General features: G+C 51.3%; 1 protein-coding gene across 1 annotated transcript in view; it reads left to right on the top strand.

The window, feature by feature from the left end:
- Nucleotides 1-27,480, top strand: part of MCF2L2 (MCF.2 cell line derived transforming sequence-like 2) — a 410,388-nt gene that overhangs the window by 94,864 nt on the left and 288,044 nt on the right. Inside the window, exons 4-8 of the mRNA XM_030216237.1 lie at nt 7,542-7,632; nt 8,955-9,074; nt 15,348-15,464; nt 20,289-20,438; nt 22,072-22,196. Coding sequence (XP_030072097.1) covers nt 7,542-7,632; nt 8,955-9,074; nt 15,348-15,464; nt 20,289-20,438; nt 22,072-22,196 — 603 coding nt within the window. The remainder of the gene's footprint in view (nt 1-7,541; nt 7,633-8,954; nt 9,075-15,347; nt 15,465-20,288; nt 20,439-22,071; nt 22,197-27,480) is intronic.

Here is a 27,480-nt window from a genome sequence, read left to right as displayed (position 1 = left end):
AGCTGCAAGTCCTCCACAGCACCTGAAAGGCAGCCGGTGGTAGAGGTGGGTACCTCTCAGCTGAGGAAAGGCTTACCAGGGGTTAGGCCGAAGCCAGCATTCCTCCCCCTGAGGGTCGCCTGATCCTAGCCAAAAAGCACCTGGGGAACTCTGGGCACTTGGAGAGAAGGCCCTGGGAAGATCGGGGTGGAACTGGAGTCACCCCGGATACAGCTATGAGGAAATGCAGAAGGGCTGCAAGTCCTCCACAGCACCTGGTGGGAGCGCTGGGCACCTAGAGCGGAGGCCCTGAGTGGATCGGGGTGGACCTGGGTGTCACCCCGGAGAAGGCTGTAAGGATATGCAGATGAGCTGCAAGTCCTCCACAGCACCTGAAAGGCAGCCGGTGGTAGAGGTGGGTACCTCTCAGCTGAGGAAAGGCTTACCAGGGGTTAGGCCGAAGCCAGCATTCCTCCCCCTGAGGGTCGCCTGATCCTAGCCAAAAAGCACCTGGGGAACTCTGGGCACTTGGAGAGAAGGCCCTGGGAAGATCGGGGTGGAACTGGAGTCACCCCGGATACAGCTATGAGGAAATGCAGAAGGGCTGCAAGTCCTCCACAGCACCTGGTGGGAGCGCTGGGCACCTAGAGCGGAGGCCCTGAGTGGATCGGGGTGGACCTGGGTGTCACCCCGGAGAAGGCTGTAAGGATATGCAGATGAGCTGCAAGTCCTCCACAGCACCTGAAAGGCAGCCGGTGGTAGAGGTGGGTACCTCTCAGCTGAGGAAAGGCTTACCAGGGGTTAGGCCGAAGCCAGCATTCCTCCCCCTGAGGGTCGCCTGATCCTAGCCAAAAAGCACCTGGGGAACTCTGGGCACTTGGAGAGAAGGCCCTGGGAAGATCGGGGTGGAACTGGAGTCACCCCGGATACAGCTATGAGGAAATGCAGAAGGGCTGCAAGTCCTCCACAGCACCTGGTGGGAGCGCTGGGCACCTAGAGCGGAGGCCCTGAGTGGATCGGGGTGGACCTGGGTGTCACCCCGGAGAAGGCTGTAAGGATATGCAGATGAGCTGCAAGTCCTCCACAGCACCTGAAAGGCAGCCGGTGGTAGAGGTGGGTACCTCTCAGCTGAGGAAAGGCTTACCAGGGGTTAGGCCGAAGCCAGCATTCCTCCCCCTGAGGGTCGCCTGATCCTAGCCAAAAAGCACCTGGGGAACTCTGGGCACTTGGAGAGAAGGCCCTGGGAAGATCGGGGTGGAACTGGAGTCACCCCGGATACAGCTATGAGGAAATGCAGAAGGGCTGCAAGTCCTCCACAGCACCTGGTGGGAGCGCTGGGCACCTAGAGCGGAGGCCCTGAGTGGATCGGGGTGGACCTGGGTGTCACCCCGGAGAAGGCTGTAAGGATATGCAGATGAGCTGCAAGTCCTCCACAGCACCTGAAAGGCAGCCGGTGGTAGAGGTGGGTACCTCTCAGCTGAGGAAAGGCTTACCAGGGGTTAGGCCGAAGCCAGCATTCCTCCCCCTGAGGGTCGCCTGATCCTAGCCAAAAAGCACCTGGGGAACTCTGGGCACTTGGAGAGAAGGCCCTGGGAAGATCGGGGTGGAACTGGAGTCACCCCGGATACAGCTATGAGGAAATGCAGAAGGGCTGCAAGTCCTCCACAGCACCTGGTGGGAGCGCTGGGCACCTAGAGCGGAGGCCCTGAGTGGATCGGGGTGGACCTGGGTGTCACCCCGGAGAAGGCTGTAAGGATATGCAGATGAGCTGCAAGTCCTCCACAGCACCTGAAAGGCAGCCGGTGGTAGAGGTGGGTACCTCTCAGCTGAGGAAAGGCTTACCAGGGGTTAGGCCGAAGCCAGCATTCCTCCCCCTGAGGGTCGCCTGATCCTAGCCAAAAAGCACCTGGGGAACTCTGGGCACTTGGAGAGAAGGCCCTGGGAAGATCGGGGTGGAACTGGAGTCACCCCGGATACAGCTATGAGGAAATGCAGAAGGGCTGCAAGTCCTCCACAGCACCTGGTGGGAGCGCTGGGCACCTAGAGCGGAGGCCCTGAGTGGATCGGGGTGGACCTGGGTGTCACCCCGGAGAAGGCTGTAAGGATATGCAGATGAGCTGCAAGTCCTCCACAGCACCTGAAAGGCAGCCGGTGGTAGAGGTGGGTACCTCTCAGCTGAGGAAAGGCTTACCAGGGGTTAGGCCGAAGCCAGCATTCCTCCCCCTGAGGGTCGCCTGATCCTAGCCAAAAAGCACCTGGGGAACTCTGGGCACTTGGAGAGAAGGCCCTGGGAAGATCGGGGTGGAACTGGAGTCACCCCGGATACAGCTATGAGGAAATGCAGAAGGGCTGCAAGTCCTCCACAGCACCTGGTGGGAGCGCTGGGCACCTAGAGCGGAGGCCCTGAGTGGATCGGGGTGGACCTGGGTGTCACCCCGGAGAAGGCTGTAAGGATATGCAGATGAGCTGCAAGTCCTCCACAGCACCTGAAAGGCAGCCGGTGGTAGAGGTGGGTACCTCTCAGCTGAGGAAAGGCTTACCAGGGGTTAGGCCGAAGCCAGCATTCCTCCCCCTGAGGGTCGCCTGATCCTAGCCAAAAAGCACCTGGGGAACTCTGGGCACTTGGAGAGAAGGCCCTGGGAAGATCGGGGTGGAACTGGAGTCACCCCGGATACAGCTATGAGGAAATGCAGAAGGGCTGCAAGTCCTCCACAGCACCTGGTGGGAGCGCTGGGCACCTAGAGCGGAGGCCCTGAGTGGATCGGGGTGGACCTGGGTGTCACCCCGGAGAAGGCTGTAAGGATATGCAGATGAGCTGCAAGTCCTCCACAGCACCTGAAAGGCAGCCGGTGGTAGAGGTGGGTACCTCTCAGCTGAGGAAAGGCTTACCAGGGGTTAGGCCGAAGCCAGCATTCCTCCCCTGAGGGTCGCCTGATCCTAGCCAAAAAGCACCTGGGGAACTCTGGGCACTTGGAGAGAAGGCCCTGGGAAGATCGGGGTGGAACTGGAGTCACCCCGGATACAGCTATGAGGAAATGCAGAAGGGCTGCAAGTCCTCCACAGCACCTGGTGGGAGCGCTGGGCACCTAGAGCGGAGGCCCTGAGTGGATCGGGGTGGACCTGGGTGTCACCCCGGAGAAGGCTGTAAGGATATGCAGATGAGCTGCAAGTCCTCCACAGCACCTGAAAGGCAGCCGGTGGTAGAGGTGGGTACCTCTCAGCTGAGGAAAGGCTTACCAGGGGTTAGGCCGAAGCCAGCATTCCTCCCCCTGAGGGTCGCCTGATCCTAGCCAAAAAGCACCTGGGGAACTCTGGGCACTTGGAGAGAAGGCCCTGGGAAGATCGGGGTGGAACTGGAGTCACCCCGGATACAGCTATGAGGAAATGCAGAAGGGCTGCAAGTCCTCCACAGCACCTGGTGGGAGCGCTGGGCACCTAGAGCGGAGGCCCTGAGTGGATCGGGGTGGACCTGGGTGTCACCCCGGAGAAGGCTGTAAGGATATGCAGATGAGCTGCAAGTCCTCCACAGCACCTGAAAGGCAGCCGGTGGTAGAGGTGGGTACCTCTCAGCTGAGGAAAGGCTTACCAGGGGTTAGGCCGAAGCCAGCATTCCTCCCCCTGAGGGTCGCCTGATCCTAGCCAAAAAGCACCTGGGGAACTCTGGGCACTTGGAGAGAAGGCCCTGGGAAGATCGGGGTGGAACTGGAGTCACCCCGGATACAGCTATGAGGAAATGCAGAAGGGCTGCAAGTCCTCCACAGCACCTGGTGGGAGCGCTGGGCACCTAGAGCGGAGGCCCTGAGTGGATCGGGGTGGACCTGGGTGTCACCCCGGAGAAGGCTGTAAGGATATGCAGATGAGCTGCAAGTCCTCCACAGCACCTGAAAGGCAGCCGGTGGTAGAGGTGGGTACCTCTCAGCTGAGGAAAGGCTTACCAGGGGTTAGGCCGAAGCCAGCATTCCTCCCCCTGAGGGTCGCCTGATCCTAGCCAAAAAGCACCTGGGGAACTCTGGGCACTTGGAGAGAAGGCCCTGGGAAGATCGGGGTGGAACTGGAGTCACCCCGGATACAGCTATGAGGAAATGCAGAAGGGCTGCAAGTCCTCCACAGCACCTGGTGGGAGCGCTGGGCACCTAGAGCGGAGGCCCTGAGTGGATCGGGGTGGACCTGGGTGTCACCCCGGAGAAGGCTGTAAGGATATGCAGATGAGCTGCAAGTCCTCCACAGCACCTGAAAGGCAGCCGGTGGTAGAGGTGGGTACCTCTCAGCTGAGGAAAGGCTTACCAGGGGTTAGGCCGAAGCCAGCATTCCTCCCCCTGAGGGTCGCCTGATCCTAGCCAAAAAGCACCTGGGGAACTCTGGGCACTTGGAGAGAAGGCCCTGGGAAGATCGGGGTGGAACTGGAGTCACCCCGGATACAGCTATGAGGAAATGCAGAAGGGCTGCAAGTCCTCCACAGCACCTGGTGGGAGCGCTGGGCACCTAGAGCGGAGGCCCTGAGTGGATCGGGGTGGACCTGGGTGTCACCCCGGAGAAGGCTGTAAGGATATGCAGATGAGCTGCAAGTCCTCCACAGCACCTGAAAGGCAGCCGGTGGTAGAGGTGGGTACCTCTCAGCTGAGGAAAGGCTTACCAGGGGTTAGGCCGAAGCCAGCATTCCTCCCCCTGAGGGTCGCCTGATCCTAGCCAAAAAGCACCTGGGGAACTCTGGGCACTTGGAGAGAAGGCCCTGGGAAGATCGGGGTGGAACTGGAGTCACCCCGGATACAGCTATGAGGAAATGCAGAAGGGCTGCAAGTCCTCCACAGCACCTGGTGGGAGCGCTGGGCACCTAGAGCGGAGGCCCTGAGTGGATCGGGGTGGACCTGGGTGTCACCCCGGAGAAGGCTGTAAGGATATGCAGATGAGCTGCAAGTCCTCCACAGCACCTGAAAGGCAGCCGGTGGTAGAGGTGGGTACCTCTCAGCTGAGGAAAGGCTTACCAGGGGTTAGGCCGAAGCCAGCATTCCTCCCCCTGAGGGTCGCCTGATCCTAGCCAAAAAGCACCTGGGGAACTCTGGGCACTTGGAGAGAAGGCCCTGGGAAGATCGGGGTGGAACTGGAGTCACCCCGGATACAGCTATGAGGAAATGCAGAAGGGCTGCAAGTCCTCCACAGCACCTGGTGGGAGCGCTGGGCACCTAGAGCGGAGGCCCTGAGTGGATCGGGGTGGACCTGGGTGTCACCCCGGAGAAGGCTGTAAGGATATGCAGATGAGCTGCAAGTCCTCCACAGCACCTGAAAGGCAGCCGGTGGTAGAGGTGGGTACCTCTCAGCTGAGGAAAGGCTTACCAGGGGTTAGGCCGAAGCCAGCATTCCTCCCCCTGAGGGTCGCCTGATCCTAGCCAAAAAGCACCTGGGGAACTCTGGGCACTTGGAGAGAAGGCCCTGGGAAGATCGGGGTGGAACTGGAGTCACCCCGGATACAGCTATGAGGAAATGCAGAAGGGCTGCAAGTCCTCCACAGCACCTGGTGGGAGCGCTGGGCACCTAGAGCGGAGGCCCTGAGTGGATCGGGGTGGACCTGGGTGTCACCCCGGAGAAGGCTGTAAGGATATGCAGATGAGCTGCAAGTCCTCCACAGCACCTGAAAGGCAGCCGGTGGTAGAGGTGGGTACCTCTCAGCTGAGGAAAGGCTTACCAGGGGTTAGGCCGAAGCCAGCATTCCTCCCCCTGAGGGTCGCCTGATCCTAGCCAAAAAGCACCTGGGGAACTCTGGGCACTTGGAGAGAAGGCCCTGGGAAGATCGGGGTGGAACTGGAGTCACCCCGGATACAGCTATGAGGAAATGCAGAAGGGCTGCAAGTCCTCCACAGCACCTGGTGGGAGCGCTGGGCACCTAGAGCGGAGGCCCTGAGTGGATCGGGGTGGACCTGGGTGTCACCCCGGAGAAGGCTGTAAGGATATGCAGATGAGCTGCAAGTCCTCCACAGCACCTGAAAGGCAGCCGGTGGTAGAGGTGGGTACCTCTCAGCTGAGGAAAGGCTTACCAGGGGTTAGGCCGAAGCCAGCATTCCTCCCCCTGAGGGTCGCCTGATCCTAATGTGCTTCTTCCTGAGCCACTCCTTTGTTGCCTTGGCTGTATGTTTTGGGCCATTGTCGTGCTGGAAGACCCAGCCACGACCCATTTTTAAGGCCCTGGCGGAGGGAAGGAGGTTGTCACTCAGAATTGTACGGTACATGGCCCCATCCATTCTCCCATTGATGCGGTGAAGTAGTCCTATGCCCTTAGCAGAGAAACACCCCCAAAACATAACATTTCCACCTCCATGCTTGACAGTGGGGACGGTGTTCTTTGGGTCATAGGCAGCATTTCTCTTCCTCCAAACACGGCGAGTTGAGTTCATGCCAAAGAGCTCAATTTTTGTCTCATCTGACCACAGCACCTTCTCCCAATCACTCTCGGCATCATCCAGGTGTTCACTGGCAAACTTCAGACGGGCCGTCACATGTGCCTTCCGGAGCAGGGGGACCTTGCGGGCACTGCAGGATTGCAATCCGTTATGTCGTAATGTGTTACCAATGGTTTTCGTGGTGACAGTGGTCCCAGCTGCCTTGAGATCATTGACAAGTTCCCCCCTTGTAGTTGTAGGCTGATTTCTAACCTTCCTCATGATCAAGGATACCCCACGAGGTGAGATTTTGCGTGGAGCCCCAGATCTTTGTCGATTGACAGTCATTTTGTACTTCTTCCATTTTCTTACTATGGCACCAACAGTTGTCTCCTTCTCGCCCAGCGTCTTACTGATGGTTTTGTAGCCCATTCCAGCCTTGTGCAGGTGTATGATCTTGTCCCTGACATCCTTAGACAGCTTCTTGCTCTTGGCCATTTTGTAGAGGTTAGAGTCTGACTGATTCACTGAGTCTGTGGACAGGTGTCTTTCATACAGGTGACCATTGCCGACAGCTGTCTGTCATGCAGGTAACGAGTTGATTTGGAGCATCTACCTGGTCTGTAGGGGCCAGATCTCTTACTGGTTGGTGGGGGATCAAATACTTATTTCCCTCTGCAGAATGCAAATAAATTCATATACTTTCCACAATGTGATTTTCCGGATTTAATTTGTGATGTGCTATCTCTCACTGTTACCAATAACCTACCCTTCAATTATGGGCTGCTCATGTCTTTGTCAGTGGGCAAACTTACAAAATCAGCAAGGGATCAAATACTTATTTCCCCCACTGTACAGGCCTTTCATTATAACGCAACCTTTGTTGTTAGGTGGTAATGGATCTAGCTTTAAAGTTTTGCATTATACTGCTTTTTATTTTCATGAAGACAAAACAAGACATACCTATAACCATCTACTTCCTGTTCCTCCCATTTGCTTCTTCCACTCACAATCCTTGTGGCTGGGAAAAGTCACTTTATCTCTGATTACCTCAGGTTCCCACTTCGAATATGAGCTTGTGCCTGAATTGAAACAATTCTGTAAGCGATAGGAAGACTGTCATTTGCTGCTATTATACCCAAGTGGTTCGTCCTCTTGTAATGCAGTCGGCCTCTTTCTTCTCTTTTTCAGTTTGGAGGCTGCCAGCATCGGATTTGTAATCGTTATAGACCGACGCAAGGACAAATGGAGTTCAGTAAAGGCATCCTTGACCCGAATCGCAGTAAGCACCTCCTATCAGGGGGGTAGCCAGACTTCGGCGGGAGGGGGTCCAGAGCCCGAGGTGAGGGGGCACATTTTAGCCCCCCCCCCCGGAGCCACCGATCCCCCTTCCCTTTGGACCGCCCTCCTGCCGCCGCCAACCCTTCCCCACCACCGCCAGGTACCTTTGCTGGCGGGGGTCCCCAACCCCCACCAGCCAAAGTCCCCTTCAGCGCCGGTCTCCGAGTCTGGCGTGTTCGCTGATCTGGATTCCGGCGCTGAAGAGGACCGGCTGTAGGGGGTTGGGGACCGCCGCCAGCAAATGTACCTGACTGCGGCGGCGGGGGAGGGTTAGCAGCGGCAGGAGGGGGGGGGGTCGAATGTGGCGGGGGAGGGTCGGCGGTGGGGGGGGGGGGTGAAAGCAGGGAGGCCCATGCCCCCGTGGCCCCACCTAGCTACGCCCCTGCCTCCTATACTGAGAATTGACTGTCCAGCAAGATTGTGTTTGTAGTACATGTCACTCTCCTTCATGCCATTTCAGTTTTTCTAGCCTGTGGTGGTGGCAGGATCACTTATGGGATTTATCTGTCTATAGATAGACACATTTCTGGGGGCGGGGGGGGGGGGCAAGATTTCCCTGGGCCTGGCTTCCAAGGGGGGGCCCGGTGCCAGCAAGGCTTCCAATGGCAGGCAGGTACACACAGGCAGAAGAAGGCTGGGTTGGCGCTAACCCGGGCCTCAGGCTCCTGTTCCTGTGTGCCGGGCCTGGGACCCGGGTTAAAGCGTTAACTCTGCCACCACAGATCCGTCTTCCTGCCTCATCGCGCCTCCTCTTTTGTGAAGTACTTCCTGTTTCCGCCCACCTATGCAGAGGGGATGTAGCAGGAAGAAGGTCCTATGGCAGCAGAGCTGTGTAAGCATTAATGTGATGACCCACAGGAGCAGGAGAGAGAAGACTGACTGAAGGAGCAGACACAGTAAGAGGTGGTCAAATTGGGGTGTGACGGGTAGGGGGCCTGGGGGAGCACAGGGGGCCCTTATGATCGTTTGCCCTGGGTCCTCCTCCATCTCTCGGTGGCTCTGCTAAGGGGCTTTGGCACACCTTTGCTCTTGTTTCTGCTGGCAGGAGCTTTATCAAGGCACAGCTGACAGAGTGTTCCCCCCCCCCCCCCCCCCCCCCCAAAATACATGGACCTAAGCACAGGCCTAGTATGACTGAGCCTTAATCCTGCCCAGCTATAGGATTTGATGTACAGAGCAGATTATCTCCAGGTTGAAATCTTGGCCTGTGGGTTTCTGTAAGTCACAGCATGTCCTCAGCTCACTTCCTCCTTCCTCCTACAGGGAGCGTTTCCAGGAAATCTGCAACTTGTGTTCGTTCTGCGGCCTTCCCGTTTTATTCAGAGGACGATCGCTGACATCGGTATTCGATTCCACCGAGATGACTTTAAAATGAAGGTACCGGTAAGCATGCAGTTTCATCTTGTGTAAACTTTGGCATGTTGTCTTGTGATCCAAAGTGTTGCCAAACTTTCCATTCTGATCATTTGCTTTTTTACGATATCATAAGTATTCTGCATATGAGAACTAGTAAATGAATCTCTGCTTGTTGTAAGGGGAGTGAGAGAGGTTTTATAGCTTTATAATGTTCCTCCCTCCCCCCTTAAACTTGCACTCCAAAGATGTAGGCTACCACTGTACGTCAAGCCATTGCGTGTTGTTCACTTTATTTAGATTTTGCTCGCACCTTTTCACCGGTAGCTCAAGGTGAGTTACATTCAGGTACATTCACTGACTAATATCAACGGGTTCTTCCTGTGCCTTCAGGCTTTGAGCTCGAGTGAAACCAGCCTCTATTGGGTTTGGTGTCGTGAGACTTTTAATATCCCCCACCTACAGTATCTGAGTCCAGCCATTGCAGTGGTAGCCCTCAACCAGGGGCCGCAAACTCTGCTGCTTCTGGAGTGAAGCGAACATAGGCCATACACCTAGCCAGTAGGAGGGAAGTTCTATAACCAGGTGATTATAACTCAGTGGCGTAGGTAAGTGGGGCCATAGGGGCCTGGCCCCCCCCCAAATTTCAACCGGGCCCCTGGTTTTGCTGGCGGGGGTCCGGCAAATAAAAATGTGCACGTGAATTTCATTCAATGCCAATTAGGGCCAATAATTGATCATTAGCACCCGGTTATCGGCACTAATTGGCTCATTATTCAGTTAAATTCTGCCCGCAAATTGGGCGCGTGCAGTTTTAAGCACCATTTATAGAATTTCAGGGTACAGGTAAAATTGGGCACACAAGTTTATTGCATTAGGGGGTGGGTGTGTAAATGTTAGTGCTTATGTTTCACAATTACTCCCTAGTTGTTGGCGTTGAGCAACAGATGAGATTCCCTCCCCTGGGGGTGTGAATGCCGTCTCCGCAGCATCTCCTGCCCACCCATCTGCATGGCCTGGGAAATGGAACCCAGCTCTTGTGCCTGACTGTGTGTAGTACGTGAAAATCAATAAAATATAATATTCACGCATGTGGTGACAGTCTGAATGAGAAAAAAAGGAATGGAGAAAAAAAAAGACCTCAGAAACACAGCTCACTCCTCCATTACATTGGCTAGAGCCTAAGGTTACCATCACAGGTCAAAAAAACTCCACCTTTTGTATAGTACAGCTAGCATTGTGAAGGAGTAGCCTAATGGTTAATGCAGCGGACTTTGATGCTGTGGAACTGGGTTCGATTCCCACTGCAGCTCCTTGTGACTCTGGGCAAGTCACTTAACCCTCCATTGCCCCTGGTACAAATAAGTACCTGTATATACTATCCTGCTTATAATCGAACGAGAAAAACGCCCAAGTTCCAACCTAAATCGGGAGATAGATGTTTATCTCACAAAAACGAATAACGCGGTATAATCGAAAGCCGAACTTGGACGTTTTCAACTGCACTCCATCGCGAAAGCGTACAAAGTTGACGGGGGCGTGTCAGAGGCGTGGTGAAGGCGGGACTGGGGCATGGTTATCACCCGAACAGAGATGGGCGCCTTTCGCCGATAATGGAAAAAAGGTATGTGTTTGTAGCTAGAATTTAGGGCACTTTTCCTGGACCCTGTTTTTTCACGAATAAGGCCCCAAAAAGTGCCCTAAATGACCAGATTACCCCAGAGGGAATCCGGGATGACCTCCCCTGACTCCCCTAGTGGTCACTAACCCCCTCCCACCACAAAAAAATGATGTTTCACAACTTTTTATTTTCACCATCAAATGTCATACCCACCTCCCTGGCAGCAGTATGCAGGTCCCTGGAGCAGTTGTTAGGGGGTGCAGTGGACTTCAGGCAGGTGGACCCAGGCCCATCCCCCCCCTACCTGTTACAATTGTGCTGCTTAATGCTTATTAGTCGTCCAACCCCCCCAAACCCACTGTACCCACATGTAGGTGCCCCCTTCACCCCTTAGGGCTATAGTAATGGTGTAGACTTGTGGGCAGTGGGTTTTGAGGGGGATGTGGGGGGCTCAACACACAAGGGAAGGGTGCTATGCACCTGGGAGCTCTTTTACCTTTTTTTTTGTTTTTGTAAAAGTGCCCCCTAGGGTGCCCGGTTGGTGTCCTGGCATGTGAGGGGGACCAGTGCACTACGAATCCTGGCCCCTCCCACGAACAAATGCCTTGGATTTATTCGTTTTTGAGCTGGGCGCTTTCATTTTCCATTATCGCTGAAAAACAAAAACGCCCAGCTCACACATTGTCGAATAAAACATGGACGTCTATTTTTTGTGAAAATACGGTTCGGTCCGCCCCTTCACGGACCCGTTCTGGGAGATAAACGCCCATGGAGATAGACGTTTTCGTTCGATTATGCCCCTCCACGTAAACCACTTTGAATGTAGTTGCGAAAATATATCAAGTCCCATTTCCCTTTGCCTATTTGAGATTGTACATGGAAAGTTGCTAGTGAAGGAGTAGCCTACTGGTTAGTGCAGCAGACTTTGATTCTGGGGAAGTGGGTTTGATTCCCACTGCAGTTCCCTGTGATTCTGCGCAAGACACTTAACCCTTTATTGCCTCAGGTACAAATCAGTGGCGTAGCCAGACAGCCAATTTTGGGTGGGCCTGAGCACAATGTGGGTGGGCACAAAATTTTCTCTCTCCCCCCCCCCCCCAGCCAAGCATCTGTTCCCTCTTTCTACCCTCCTCGCCCTCATAGCCTATTTCCCTATACCTTTTACCTCCCACCACCAGCATCTTCCTGTTCCCTCTCCCTTCCCCCATTGTCCAGCATTTTCCCTTTCTCTTCCCTACCATCCATTGTCTATCTTCTCTTCCTGGATCCATCTTCCCTCTTTCTCCCCTCCCCCGCTTGTGCATCTCTCCTTTCCTCTCCTCTTCTCCACCTTCTTCATGTCCAACTTTTCTCCCGCTCCCTGCCTTGAGCCCCTGGTTTAACATCTCTCTCCCCCTCCCACCATCTCTCCATCCTTCCTTTCTCTCACCTCAATGCCATGTTCAACATTTCCCCTCTCATCTCTCCCTCCCTTCCACTTTCATGTCCAACACATTTTTTTCTCTCATGCCCTTTCCCTCCCTCTCCCCATCCCACCCATATCCAACCATTCTCCCTCTCTTTTCCCTTGCAGCATCTCTCCGTCCCTCCCCCTATCTGTCTCACTCCCTCATCCCAACAGTGCTCCTTTCTCTCCCTGACCCCCCCCCCCCCACCAGCACATACACACACAACAAACCTACCACCCGCCAGCATGCTGCAGGTTTTTTTTCCCTCCCTTTCCCCAGACACCACTCACTGACATGCATGCTGCAGGCCTTCTTTCCCTCGGGCCCTCCCTCCCCTTCGGGCAGCGCCGCAGTCTACCTGTACAGAAGGCGGGGCCAGTGCAGAGGAAGCAGTCGCAGCAGCATACAGCCCTGGCAGCGCGCGGGATCCGCTGCAGATAAGCAGCAGAAGAACTCTGTGCCAGAATGATGATGACTGGAGCGGAGGGCAGCAGCGTAGCGGCAGGACGACCCGGTGTCGTGCAGCTTTCCTGTTCAGGTAGACTGCGACGCTGCCCGAAGGGGAGGGAGGGCCCGAGGGAAAGAAGGCCTGCAGCATGCACCGTTGCTGGGTGGGCCTGAGGCCAAAGTGGGTGGGCCCCGGCCCACCCAGGCCCACCCGTGGCTACGCCCCTGGTACAAATAAGTACCTGTATATACTATGTAAACTGCAACACATGAAGGCGGTATATCAAGTCCCGTTCCCTTTCATTCCCCTCTTAGGCCCCGTTTACTAAGGTATGCTAGCATTTTTAGCACGCACTAACCATGTAGGACATCCATAGGAATATTATGGGCATCTAATGCGGCTTAGTAAACGGGGCCCTTTATCCTGAAACGGAGTGTAAAAATTGTTTTCAGTTCAATAATCAACTAATTCAAGCTGACACAAGTTTATAATCCACTTATCTCACACGCTGTCTTCGTATCTTCAAACAATAGTGAGCAGAAAACTTATGTTCAGCATCCACTTGTGTCCCCAGTACCCGACAGGGAATTCCCCGTTTCGCTGAAGCTGCATCAGGGGTAGAAATCCTGTGTCACGACTGCTGTAACTTACACTGAACAGGGTGTATAGCACATGCCACAGAGCCGGCACTGAATCAGCAATGTTACTACTACTATTTATCATTTCTATAGCGCCACTAGATGTACGCAGCGCTGCACACTGAACATGTAAGAGACAGTCCCTGCTGGACAGAGCTTACAATCTAATCAAGACACACAAATAGGACGAATAAGGAGTAAGGACAAAGAGTAGCAAGATTCCGGAATCCCAAAGAGTAGCAAGATTCTGTGCACAATCCCAAAGAATAGCAAGATTCCATGCAGAATTCCAAAGAGTAGGAAGATTCTATGCGAAATCCCAATGAGTAGCAAGATTCTGTGCAGAATCCCAAAGACTACTACTACTACTTATCATTTCTATAGTGCAGCACTGCACACTGAACATGTAAGAGACAGTCCCTGCTGGACAGAGCTTACAATCTAATCAAGACACACAAACAGGACGAATAAGGGATAAGGACAAAGAGTAGCAAGATTCCGGAATCCCAAAGAGTAGCAAGATTCTAGAATCCCAAAGAGTAGCAAGATTCCGGAATCCCAAAGAGTAACAAAATTCTATACAGAATCCCAAAGACTACTACTACTAATTATAATTTCTATAGCGCTACTAGACGTACGCAGCGCTGTACACTGAACATGTAAAAGACAGTCCCTGCTCGACAGAGCTTACAATCTAATCAAGACAGACAAACAGGGATAAGGGATAAGGACAAAGAGTAGCAAGATTCCGGAATCCCAAAGAGTAACAAGATTCTGTGCAGAATCCTAAAGAATAGCAAGATTCCAGAATCCCAAAGAATAGCAAGATTCCGGAATCCCAAAGAGTAGCAAGATTCTCTGCACAATCCCAAAGAATAGCAAGATTCCATGCAGAATTCCAAAGAGTAGGAAGATTCTATGCGAAATCCCAATGAGTAGCAAGATTCTGGGCAGAATCCCAAAGACTACTACTACTTATCATTTCTATAGTGCTACTAGACATATGAGGCGCTGTACACATTATATGCAGGTACTTTCCCTGTCCCTAGTGGGCTTACAGTCTAAGGTGTTGCATCTGTGACAATGGAGCATTAAGGGCAGTGGCTTACCAAGGGCGGGGCGGTGGGGGCAGTCCGCCCCCGGGTCACGCCACCGGAGGGGTGCAGAAAGCAGCTGCGAGGCTGTCGGCTCTGCTGGTTCCCTGCTCCCTCTTCCCCGGAACAGGTTAATTCCTGTTCCGGGACAGAGGGAGCAGGGAACCAGCGGAACCGACGTCGCGCAGCTGCTCCCAGTAGGTAAGAATGCACCTGGGGGAGGTGTCAATGCGCCAGGGGGTGTGTGTGTGTGTGTCATGCTACACCCGGGGAGGGGGGGACGCCACCACTGCACCCAGTGGGGGGGCCGCGCAGTGGCGATCCGCCCGGGGTGGCAGCCGACCAAGGATCGCCACTGATTAAGGGGCCCTTTTACTAAGCCGCAGTAGGCGCTACGCATGTGCAACGCACGCCCAAATGAGATTTATCACCAGGCCAGCGCAGCCTCCTGGCACCCATAATGCATGGATGAATTATTTATTTCTTTACTTCTATGTGCGTCAGTTCCGGTGGTAATCGGCACTTGGCGCTCGCTGACCGGTAACCGCACATGCAGCACATGAGCCTTTACCGCTAGGTCAATGGGTAGCGTTAAGGGCTCAAGCCGCTTTTGGGTGCGCGCTGGTTTCATTTTTACTGCAGGCCCTTTTCCCATCCCATTAAAAAAAAAAAAAGCCCTTTTTCATAGATGCGGTAAAAACTGGCCCGACTTGAGCCCAATACACGCACCTACACTACTGCAGGCCATTTTTTACCGCTGCTTAGTAAAAAGGCCCCTAAGTGAGTTATCCAGTTGGAATTGAACCCAGTTTCCCAGGATCTCAGCCCGTTAGGCTACTCCAAAATCAAAGATTTATTATTTTATAATACCAGTGGTTTAAAGCTTATATGAAAGATACGTTATGTGTAGGAAGAACTTTAAAGTTTCACTCCACTTAAAAAGTAAAATAAATATTGCCAGTGAAATATTTGGCTGGAAGGATTTGGCTGCTGATGGTCTGTGAATGCTGTTCTTTTATCTCAGGTAACCTTTTGGTTTGCTTCGTTCTTCTAGATTATCATGTTGAATTCCGTGTCTGACCTGCATAGCCATATTGACAGAAGTCAGCTAACTCAGGAACTAGGGGGAACCCTTGAATATGGGCATAACCAATGGATACACCATCGAACTGTGAGTAGTTCTTTCTTTTCCTTATGTGATTTTCTGTACCCCATTATGAGAGCCCCCCCCTCCCAAATGGAATGCAAGAAGGTTGTGAGGTCTTCTTCTCTATCACCAAGTCTTCTGTATGGACCTCACTGCCAAGACTCTGGCTTTTCAGGAGAATATCACAACTTTCTTAGCTGCTATGGGGGAGGGAGGAAGGGGGGGGGGGTCAGCTGGTGAATATTGGTGCTAACTGGTTATGTCGCGTGACATAGCCAGCTAAGCGCTAAGTCAGCCAAGGTAGCTGGCCATCTCATGCTGAATATTAGCACCGAGCCGTTCCTGGCCAGTTAAATAGCTCTGAATATCGGGGTGAGGTGGGTGTGTGAAAATAAATAAAAAAGAACTTCCATGGCAGCATCTACTACTACTACTACTACTATTTAGCATTTCTATAGCGCTACAAGGCGTACGCAGCGCTGCACAAACATAGAAGAAAGACAGTCCCTGCTCAAAGAGCTTACAATCTAATAGACAAAAAATAAATAAAGTAAGCAAATCAAATCAATCAATGTGAACGGGAAGGAAGAGAGGAGGGTAGGTGGAGGCGAGTGGTTACAAGTGGTTACGAGTCAAAAGCAATGTTAAAGAGGTGGGCTTTCAGTCTAGATTTAAAGGTGGCCAAGGATGGGGCAAGACGTAGGGGCTCAGGAAGTTTATTCCAGGCATAGGGTGCAGCAAGACAGAAGGCGCGAAGTCTGGAGTTGGCAGTAGTGGAGAAGGGAACAGATAAGAAGGATTTATCCATGGAGCGGAGTGCACGGGAAGGGGTGTAGGGAAGGACGAGTGTGGAGAGATACTGGGGAGCAGCAGAGTGAATACATTTATAGGTTAGTAGAAGAAGTTTGAACAGGATGCGAAAACGGATAGGGAGCCAGTGAAGGGTCTTGAGGAGAGGGGTAGTATGAGTAAAGCGACCCTGGCGGAAGATGAGACGGGCAGCAGAGTTTTGAACCGACTGGAGAGGGGAGAGGTGACTAAGTGGGAGGCCAGCAAGAAGCAGATTGCAGTAGTCTAAACGAGAGGTGACAAGGGTGTGGACGAGGGTTTTGGTAGAGTGCTCGCAAAGAAAGGGGCGGATTTTACGGATGTTGTAAAGAAAGAAACGACAGGTCTTGGCGGTCTGCTGGATATGAGCAGAGAAGGAGAGAGAAGAGTCAAAGATGACCCCAAGGTTTCGAGCTGAGGAGACAGGGAGAATGAGAGAGCCATCAACAGAAATAGAAAACGGGGGGAGCGGGGAGGTGGGTTTGGGGGGGAAAATGAGAAGCTCGGTTTTGGTCATATTTAATTTCAGGTGGCGTTGAGACATCCAGGCAGCAGTGTCATCTCCCCAATCCAATCCCTCCCAAGTCATAACTCCATCCCTTCAGGACCCCCTGCCCTCAATCTGACCCCCCCCCCCCCCGTCATAATTCCACCCCCCTGGACCCCCTTCCCCATGCAGTCTCCCAGTGAAACTTTAACCCCTGAATGCATAACCCTGCCCCCTGGACATAAACACCTCCCCAACACCCATCCGTGATTCTAGTCGGCCTGAGAGAAAAGGTCCCCCTCCATTCCCACACAGTACTGCACCAGGATCCAAAATGGCACTGATGACCCCCTAGCAGTAGTCTTGCAGTACTACCACTAGGGGACACCCTTCCATATAATCCTATATAATAATGCTCACCTCCAATGTTCTGTCTTGCTGCCTGGGACCATGGCTCCCTCGGAGTTGGTCTGCTAGGCTCTGTAGATCAGACTGACGTCAGTGGCCGCATTATGACGTGAGCCTGGGTGAGAAAACAAAAACCACACAGCTGATCGAATCCCACGAACTGGCACACGCACAAAAAAACCCCAAAAAGGCTCGAGACTGGCTGCCGCCCTCTCGAACCTGCCACGCTCACCAACCGCCCTCAAAAAACCTTGCAGCTGATGACACTGCCACCCTCCCAAACCACCCTCCCAAACCTGCTGTGCTCACCGAACGCCCAAGACAAGAAGCAACGAAGGATCAGATATAATCAGTGGCCAACAGGAAAGGAGCAGAGGGAGTAGACAAAAGAAAAGAGACATCAGATTGGCCAGTAGAAGGGAGAGGGGAGGAGCCGCGATGCAGGGAGCAGCGAATCAGCACAAAACGAGGCGGACCCAGCCAGAATAGACGATGGCGGTGGGGGAGGGTTGGCGGCAGGAAGGGGGGCTTGAGAGGGTCACGGCAGGGGGGGTCCAGGGTTCAGGAACTCCGAGGGGGGGGGTCTGCAAATCGGAGGGAGGGAGGTGGGGTCTGGAACTCAAAGAGCGGGAATGAGGGGTCTGGAATTCGGAGGAGGGGTCTGGAATTCGGATGGAGGGAGGGGGATCTAGAACTGGGGAGGGAGGGAGGTTTGGAACTGGGGGGGGGGGGCACGACAACCCTGGAACACGGAGGAAGGGGGGACACTGGAACTAGGTGGGAGGGAGGGGCCCAAGGCACACACTCTCTCTCTCTCACAGACACACACTCACACACAGTCTCACTCACTCTGTCACACACACACACACACGCAAATTCACTCTGTCTCTCTCACACAGTCACTCTCACACACACTCTCTCAAACATACACACTCCGAGGAAAACCTAGCTAGTGCCCATTTCATTTGTGTCTGAAACGGGCCTTTTCTACTAATTTCATATAAATTCATGGTTATTACCAACCTATTTGACCAAAATGACTACAACAGTTTCACAATTGATAACACTTCATTCCCCATTGACAATAATCTGAAAATTCTAGGTATAATTATAGACAAACATTTAACTTTTGATACTCAAGTTTCCTCAGTAATCACAAACTCTTTCAGGTCTCTGTGGAAACTAAAAAGGATCAGACCCTATTTCTCATCCGAAACATTCAGACTATTGGTACAATCATTAACATTATCCCAGTTCGATTATTGTAATGCCATATATGCAGGATGTAAGGAGTACCTGTTGAAAAACCTCCAAACAGCTCAAAACACTGCAGCCAGGTTCGTATACAAAAATCTCTCATTTTGAAAGTGCCTCCCCTTTATTAATCAAATTACACTGGCTTCCCAGCAAAGCAAGAATCACCTTCAAATTATGTATCTTTAGCTTTCAAATACTAAATGGCACAGCTCCAGACTATAGGGTACCATTAATAAAGAAACACTAAATATGAGGCAAGAAACTATCTCAGACTACACCTCCCAAATTGCAAAAAAGTGATCTACAAAAGTGTCCACTCTGCAGACTTCACTTACCTAGGAACGAAATGGTGGAATTCCTTAGCACCCAAAATAAGAAATACACAGGAATATACTAGATTCCACAAAATCCTCAAATCGTTCCTAATGAAACAAACCCTCACAAAAAATAACCATATCTCAAACAACTAATTATTACCTGAATTGGTTATTACTCTATTTACCATTAACTTTCTCTTTGCTTCAATGTACAATTTCTCATTCATAATTGATTTTCTAAATGTTAAACATCCATCGCTATCCCAGTATGTTTATGATACTGTATTGTAAAATTGGATTCTTACAACAAATTACTTTCTTATGCAGTATTCTTAGTTATGTATCTAATACTGTTTATTGTAAGCCAAATTGAACTCAAACATGTTTGGGATAATGTGGGATATAAACAGTGGTGTGCTGGAGCAGGCTCTCACAGGCTCGCAAGAGCCGGTTGTTAAGTTTTTAAGAATTTTGGGAGCCGGTTGTTAAAGTAGGGCCCTCCATGGCTTCTTTAACAACTGGCTCCCAAAATGTGGGCTTGGGCCCCCTGCTGAATTATCTGTTACTTTGCTGGTGAGGATGCTGAGCCCTGCCAGCCAAGTAAATAGAATACTGCTGCTCCCCGCTCCTTGTTTCCAGCTCTGGCAGCAGGCTGGGACTTCTCAAGCATGTGAGAGAAGTTCCAGCATGCTGCTCAGAGCAAGACTTTGGGAGTGGTGGCAGTCCATTTATTGGCTGCCAGCAAAGGTATGCCTAGCGTGCCCGCACGAAGGGAGGGAGGAGGGAGAGGCAAGTGTTGCTCCCCCCCACCCACGGCCACTCCTGGCCCTTCCGACTACAGAGCTGGCTATGTCTGGAGAAAGAGCCTGTTGTTAAAAATTTACCAGCACACCCCTGGATATAAATGTCACAAATAAATATAAGGAGACAGTTCTTCACGGCCTGGATGTGTGAATTCCCCTGTCCACATATTATCTAAAATGTGCCTTCTGTGTGTGATGAGTGGAAGGACCTCCCATGTCATGCTCACCAGTATCACACCAGCCTATTATGTTTTCTTGCACAGACAGTGATAACGTATTTCAAAAACACTAACAGGCTTGGTAATAGGAGGTAGTTTTCAAGAAGCCACTTAGGATTGAGTTGCAGAATATTGAATCTGTCCCCGAATTCCCTTCTCTTGTTGACTGGCCCCTTTTGCCTTAGCCTCTGGTCCGAGGACCCTTTGTGCCTTTATATCCAATTATTACTCAGGAACCTTCATGCAATACATAATGTATTCTTCTTTTCCATGTATGTATGCACATGGTATATATATATACACCACGATCTGTTCTATGTATGTTCCATGTATGTTACCATGTATGTATGCACCTTAAAGCAACACCATTTGTAATTCTGTTACCCGGAAATGGCAACCGCCATTACGGCAAATGTAAGCCACATTGAGCCTGCAAATTGGTAGGAAAATGTGGGATACAAATGCTACAAATAAATAAATAAATACTGAACGCAGGGGCTGACAGTAACCATTCGCTGCTGTTGTCACAGGCCGTTGAAACATTTGCACGAACCGTAAAAGCGACAGCGCAGATGCTGCAGACTTTTGGTACAAAGCTTGCCGAGACGGAGCTTCCGAACGACGTCCAGTGCACCCAAGAGCTTCTGTCGATCCACACTGAGCAGCATGAAAAACTGAAGGTGGGTCAAGCCATCTGTGGTAACACCCTTCTCACCAACAGTGTTACTGGTTGTTACTCTACAAACTGGTAAATGTTTCTTCCTGATTAATGGAAAATGAAATTATGAGATGAAACAAAGGTATGTACACTTGTGACTCTGGGCAAGTCACTTAACCCTCCATTGCCCCTGGTACAAAATAAGTACCCTGAATATATGTAAACCGCTTTGAATGTAGTTGCAAAAACATCAGAAAGGCGGTATGTCAAGTCCCATTTCCCTTTCCCCCTTTCCCTTATGACATCACAATATCAGAAGTGAGCCAAGTATCGAGCAATCAAGCCATTGTGACATCACTGATGAGGTTGATGAGGTTGGCTCTTATTGGTGGAGTGGAGGAGTAGCCTAGTAGTGCAGCAGACTCTGATCCTAGGTAACTGAGTTTGATTCCTACTGCAGCTCCTTGTGACTCTAGGCAAGTCACTTAACTCCCCATTGCTCCTGGTACGAAATAAGTACCTGAATACATGTAAACCGCTTTGAATGTAGTTGCAAAAAAAACCTCAGAAAGGCGTATATCAAGTCCTATTTCCCTTTCCCTAAACACCAAAGGCACCCTCTTTAAAAATAATGTGAACATGTTCATTTTTAACATACCTGATTATTCAAAATATTCAACTAATGTGGCAGAGTTCATTATTGTAGTATCTACAACAGGGAGTTAAATTTTACGTGGTTGGCGTGCTAACAGGTGACTGTGAGTTCATCCCGACAAGCAACAGCCAACCCCCCCCCCCCCCCCCCACTAGCATCTACCATAGCGTTGAGGCTATGAACTACCTTCTTCCTAAAGGTGGCAAGCCCTCCAAGATGTGGAACTCAGGCCAAATTGGGGAATGGATTAGGAGAAGAGCTGCCCACTTTCATCCTTTTGCATCGTCAGTTCCATAGGAGCTGCATCAAGAAAGTTCCAGCACCTCTCCTGGAGTCTGAGTCTAAGAAAATCACAGCTGTAATAAATGTGCCTGTGATCTTGTTAGATTCCATGGGGGCAGGTTTATATCAAAGACACTGACATATATGCAACCCATTACGCATATAAACGTCGATACTCAAAGCGATTCAAGCAGGCAGGAGCCTTTGCTGCCCGCTTAAATTGTTTCCCACTGCCAAAGTGGGGATATTCAGCGGCACTTAACCGGAGAGTGATATATGTAACTTTTTGGAAGAGCTTTGGTCTCTGCTCGTCTTTTGGAGCATCCCTCCACCCTGTTTGGTACGTGCTGGGAGGCTCCATAACACCGTAGGACCCTGTGCTTTCAAACCACAGAGCTAATCTGCCAACAGAGGTAGCAAATGCGGCTTGAAGTGCCACTGTCTTCTAGCTGGGTAAAGGGAGATGGAAGATTTTGCAGGGTGTCGGATCAAAACAGAGCTGAAAGAGGCGCGGCTGATGACTCATTTGATTCAGGTAAAAATACTTACACATCTTCCAGCATCGAAACAATGATGCCATCACTGTGCTTCAGTACAACAGAGCAAACATAACGTGAAAAGTTTAATAACTGATTCAGAACAGTAAGCAAGCAGCTAATGTAAATACAAGTGAAGTAATAATTTTAAACTGCTCTTCACGATGGGATTTCTTTTCCAGGATGAACTAAAGTTAGCCATAACGCAAGGCTCCACGTTGCTCTCATGTATTAAAGATCCAGCATCCAAAAATCCGAATTACAAACTCAATCCCGACGAGCTGGAAAATGTAGCCACTGTTGAAAGGTTTGTAAAATAATCACCTGCAAAGTGACCTTCATCTTTCATGTGATTCCATTTATTTACATGTATGTCATGGATGTGTTTGGTTTAATTGTCTGTTCCTTTTGGAACCAGAGCTGGGATCGTGGCGCACAAGTCTTTATTCAGAAATACTGCAGAACTTTCCCCCCCCCCCCCCCCCCCCCCGTTTTATAATCACTAGGATCATTCCAAGCTATAGCTGCGCCTTGTGTGATTCGCTTACTGGTGCCCCACCCACTTCACCACCACCAATGAGAAGAGCTGGTGGGCTGGGAGGAGTTTTTGCAGCCCTCCATATTTGTATCCTATGCAGCCGCTGCTGCACCACTCGCCCAACCCCTCAACCCCCAGACGCTTGCATACAATGAGGGTCATTTTATAACAAGTCGCCTAGGCTATGAGAGCAGGAAATTGCCCCAGAAAAACTGCAAAAATAAGAGCTAAAAGGAACCTATAGACATTTGTGCCTGCTCAGGAACACATATATTTATAAAGGATGTGTATAAATTACAACTCCACCCAATATTGTCCCCTGAACACGCATTCACCTGAGGCTAGTAAAAGTATGTAATTTCTGTTTATTGTGCATACTTTTTCATGTGGGATAACTTTATAAAGACATTTCCCCACATATATGCTTGAAAATGCTTTATTTATTTAGATTTTGCTCTCACCTTTTTCAGTAGTAGCTCAAGGTGAGTTACATTCAGGTACTCTGGATATTTCTCTGTCCCAGGAGGGCTCACAATCTAAGTTTGTACCTGAGGCAATGGAGGGTTAAGTGACTTGCCCAAGATCACAAGGAGCAGCAGAGGGATTTGAACCGGTGCTCTAACCACTAGGCCACTCCCCCGCTCCACTTTAATAAAATTGCCCTCAATATATCTGATTTGGTCATTTTATCAAGTGTCCTGAGTTGAGTACCATCATGGATCCTATATCCAACCCCTTGATGCTCCTTTTTATTAATGACTTTGGCCATCCCCCTCTTTCTACAGCATCCTCAGTTGACTCAGGGACTGGTTCAGGGACCAGTCCTTAAAACATCTTACTGGGCAGCAGTGGCGTAGCTAGGTGGGGGCCCCCCCAAATTTCATCTGGGCCCCTGGTTTTGCTGGTGGGGGTCCCCAGCCCCCGCCAGCTGAAGCCTTATCTAGCGCAGATCTCCGCCATTCTCCTTTCAGTGAAATTGAGCATGCAGGACATGAGGAGGAAGAGAGAGCAGGGCAGGGAACGCGGTGGCGCCGGAGACCAGCGCTGGAGAAGAAGGCTTCAGCTGGCAGGGGCTGGGGACCCCCGCCAGCCAAGGTATTTGCTGCTGTGGGGTGCAGTTGGGTGGAGGGGCGAGGCGGTGGGGAGGGGGCAGCGGCGTGGCAGCAGACTAAAATGTGCCCCCCCCCCACCTCGTGCTCTGGCCCCTGCCCACCACGAGGTCTGGCTATGCCCTCGCTGGGCAGACTAAAATGGATTGCTTGGGTCTATATCTATCGTATTCTAGTAAGTTACTATGACCTTTGTCAATCAGCGGCTGTTAATTTCCTTTTCAGGAAGGAAATGCTGGCATTTTTTTTTTGTTACATTTGTACCCCGCGCTTTCACACTCATGGCAGGCTCAATGCAATGCGGCTTACATGGGGCAATGGAGGGTTAAGTGACTTGCCCAGAGTCACAAGGAGCTGCCTGTGCCTGAAGTGGGAATCGAACTCAGTTCCTCAGTTCCCCAGGACCAAAGTCCACCACCCTAACCACTAGGCCACTCCTCCACTGTTGCTACTATTGGAGATTCTACATGGAATGTTGCTATTCCACTAGCAACATTCAATGTAGAAGTCGGCCCTTGCAGATCACCAATGTGGCCACGCAGGCTTCTGCTTCTGTGAGTCTGACGTCAGACTCACAGAAACCGAAGCCTGCGCAGCCTTCTACATGGAATGTTGCTAGTGGAATAGCAACATTCCATGTAGAATCTCCAATAGTATCTATTTTATTTTTGTTACATTTGTACCCTGCGCTTTCCCACTCATGGCAGGCTCAATGCGGCTTACATGGGGCAATGGAGGGTTAAGTGACTTGCCCAGAGTCACAAGGAGCTGCCTGTGCCTGAAGTGGGAATTGAACTCAGTTCCCCAGGGCCAAAGTCCACCACCCTAACCACTAGGCCACTCCTCTATTTGAAATGAAAATCTCTCACAAACTAAACAAACAGGGATGGAGTGATACTCCTAATACAAATAAATGAATGTGAAGAGAATGGTGACAGTTTTCTAAGCAATGACTCAACCCATAGCCTAGAGCTTTCTTAGGCAACAAGAACTCTGAGTCATCAGTTTCAGGCTCTTACATTTGGTGCCCAGATACATCCTTGAGTTCACCATTCCCATGTGTGTAAGAATGTGAAATAACGTCCCAAAAATCAAGAAGTGTCCCCCCCCCCCCCAAAATATATGATTTTAAAGACTCCAAAAAGCAAAAAAAATGCAACGTAGTGAAACGTAATAATCAATGAGAAAACCACTTATCTGAAAATCAAGAGATTGGTAGCAAAAACTCTCCAACAGAGCCATATTAAGGGTTCCTTTTACTAAGCTGCGGTAAGCGCCAATGCGTGTTTACCACGGCACATGCTGAGGTATCCTGCGGTAAAAGCCCAGTGTGCGCGCTAAAAATTGTTGTTTATTTTTCTCAGAGGGGGAATGTGTGGGGTGGAGAGCAGGCGTAAAAGCGTGAATCAGCACAGACACGTTACTGAGCGATAACTGATTTGCACGGGAGTAGTGCATGAGACCAGCGGCATACCAAGGGCGGGGCGGTGGGGGTGGTCCACCTCAGGTGCACGCCGCTGGAGGGGTGCAGAGAGCAGCCGCGCGCCTGTCGGCTCCACTGGTTCCCTACGCCCTCTGCCCCGGAACAGGTTCCTATTCCGGGGCAGAGGGAGCAGGGAGCCAGCGGAGCCGAAAGCCACGCGGCTGCTCCAGTGCACACGGGAAAAAAGCCCCTTCAGAGCTCACTAAAGACACTTTTTACTGCAACTTAGTAAAAGGACCCCTTAAATCTGAGCCTAGCGCATGGGACATTTCCATGTTACAATGTGTTAAGCCCAGATTGCCTATATTTTAAAAATAAAGCAACGCCATTTCTACCAAGAAAGAGCAGTATCTTATTTCATAACCAAATATTTCCGGCACTTATCAATCTGTATTAATATGGAGGATGCCAGTTGCCTAATTATCAGTTTAAAATTGTGTCCAGGGAAGGGCAGAGCAGATTCCGAGCCTTCACTCTTATCTTCAACTGGAAATTCTCATTGTTGTGCTCAGGGGCGTAGCCAGACCTCAACGGGAGGAGGGCCAGAGCCCAAGGTGAGGGGGCATGTTTTGGCCCGCCTCCCCGCCACCGCCCTCCTTCTGCTGCTTCCAACCACCTGTAGCTGCTCCCCCCCCCCCCCCGCCACTGCGAATGTACCTTGACTGGCGGGGGTCCCCAGCTCCCGTCAGCTAAAGTGTTGTCCTGTGCTGGTCTCACATTGCCTGGCGCCCTGTTCTGTTTTCAGTCGCTGTGCACGCTCGTTATAATGAAACTGAGAATGCATGCTCAGTTTCATTAAAACGAGCGTGCAGAGCGACTGAAAGCAGGACAGGGTACCAGGCAATGTGAGACCGGCGCTCAGCGACTGAAAGCAGGACAGGGCACCAGGCAATGTGAGACCAGCACGGGAGAAACGCTTTAGCTGGCGAGGGTTGGGGACCTCTGCCAACCAAATCGGGGGCCCCAGAGCCAATTTGGGGGGCCCGGGCCCCCCTGTAGCTATGCCACTTTTCCAGCAAGGCCTCACTCCTTCTCTATTCCCATCAAATGTGCATTAATGTTCCATCATGTATGATCTCTGCTGCTTTCCCTGTTCTTCCTTTCAATAAACTGTACAAGTTCCCATTGTGGTCAAGAACAGAGGTTAGAAATTTTCCATATGCTAACTGTACTCAGTGGCGTTCCTGGCCTTGATGGCACCCGGGGTGGATCGCCGATACGCCCCCCCCCCCCCCCCCCGGGTGGAGCGCCCCCCCCTAAATGACACCTCCCCCCCTCCGGTGAAATGACACCCTCCCCCCGGGTGCACACCACTGGGGGGGGGGGGGCGCAGCTGCTCCGAGTTTGCTAACTTCGCTCGTTCACTGCAGCTCCCTCTGCCCCGGAACAGGAAGTAACCTGTTCCGGGGCAGAGGGAGCTGCAGCGAACGAGCGAAGTTAGCAAACTTGGAGCAGGCGCGTGCACCCGGGGCGGACCGCCCCCACCGCCCCCCCCCCCTTGGTACGCCACTGACTGTACTTCCAGTGCATTCTTTCAACTTCTAAAATACTGCAGCTCTGTAGTAGTTGGTTTTGCATTTCAGGAAGTATAATATAACTGCCAATTCCAGTAAAAGGAACTTGAATTATGTAACTGTTGAGAAACAGTCCTTTGCCCACTAACAATGTATGTGAGGAAATATGGCAGGTGGGATTCTAAGTAGCCCAGATGGCAAGCCAGTAATTTAGTAGTAAATAATTTGTATAGCACACACAAGCTAGTTGATGTAGTGTATCCAGTGGTGTGCTGGTAAATGTTTAACAGGCGGCTCTCTCCCTGGTCCCCCTCTGTGCCCCCCCCCCAAATTGCAGAGCTGGCTATAGCCAGGGAGAGAGCCTGGGGGGGGGGGGGCAATGCATTACTCCAGGAAAAAAAAATTAAATGATCCCAGGTTCCAATCTAATTCATGTTTAATGTGCGATAAAATGCCATAAATAAGTAAATAAATATAAACTTTTAATGTTGAGCACCTGATTCTCAAAGTGAACATATTCCAAACAATATAATGAAAATAAAATGATTTTTTTCTACCTTTGTCTGGTGACTGTTTTTCTGATCATGCTGGCCCAGTATCCGATTCTGCTGCTATCTGTCCTCTTAATTCCGTTTCCAAGGCTTCCTTTCCATTTATTTCTTTCCTTTCCTCCTTTCTTCTTCATTTCTGGTCCTCCGCAGACTTGACTGTCCAGTGGATCCAGCTTCTGCCTATTTTCTTCATCCATGTGCAGTTTTTCTCCTCTCTTCCTTTTCCCTCATCTCATCTCATCTCTTTCCTCACTCTTCCCTCCCCTCCATCCATGTCCAGCATTTCTTCTCTCTCCCCTCCTCTCCCCTGCCTTCCATCCACCCATGTCCAGCGACCCTCCTCTCCCCTGCCCTCCATGCACCCATGTCCAGCGACCCTTCTTTCCCCTGCCCCCC

The sequence above is a fragment of the Microcaecilia unicolor genome, chromosome 10 (genome assembly GCF_901765095.1).
Source record: "Microcaecilia unicolor chromosome 10, aMicUni1.1, whole genome shotgun sequence".
Lineage (NCBI taxonomy): Eukaryota > Metazoa > Chordata > Amphibia > Gymnophiona > Siphonopidae > Microcaecilia > Microcaecilia unicolor.
The sequence above is the reverse complement of the archived record's forward strand: the minus strand, read 5'-3'. Positions and strand labels throughout refer to the sequence as shown.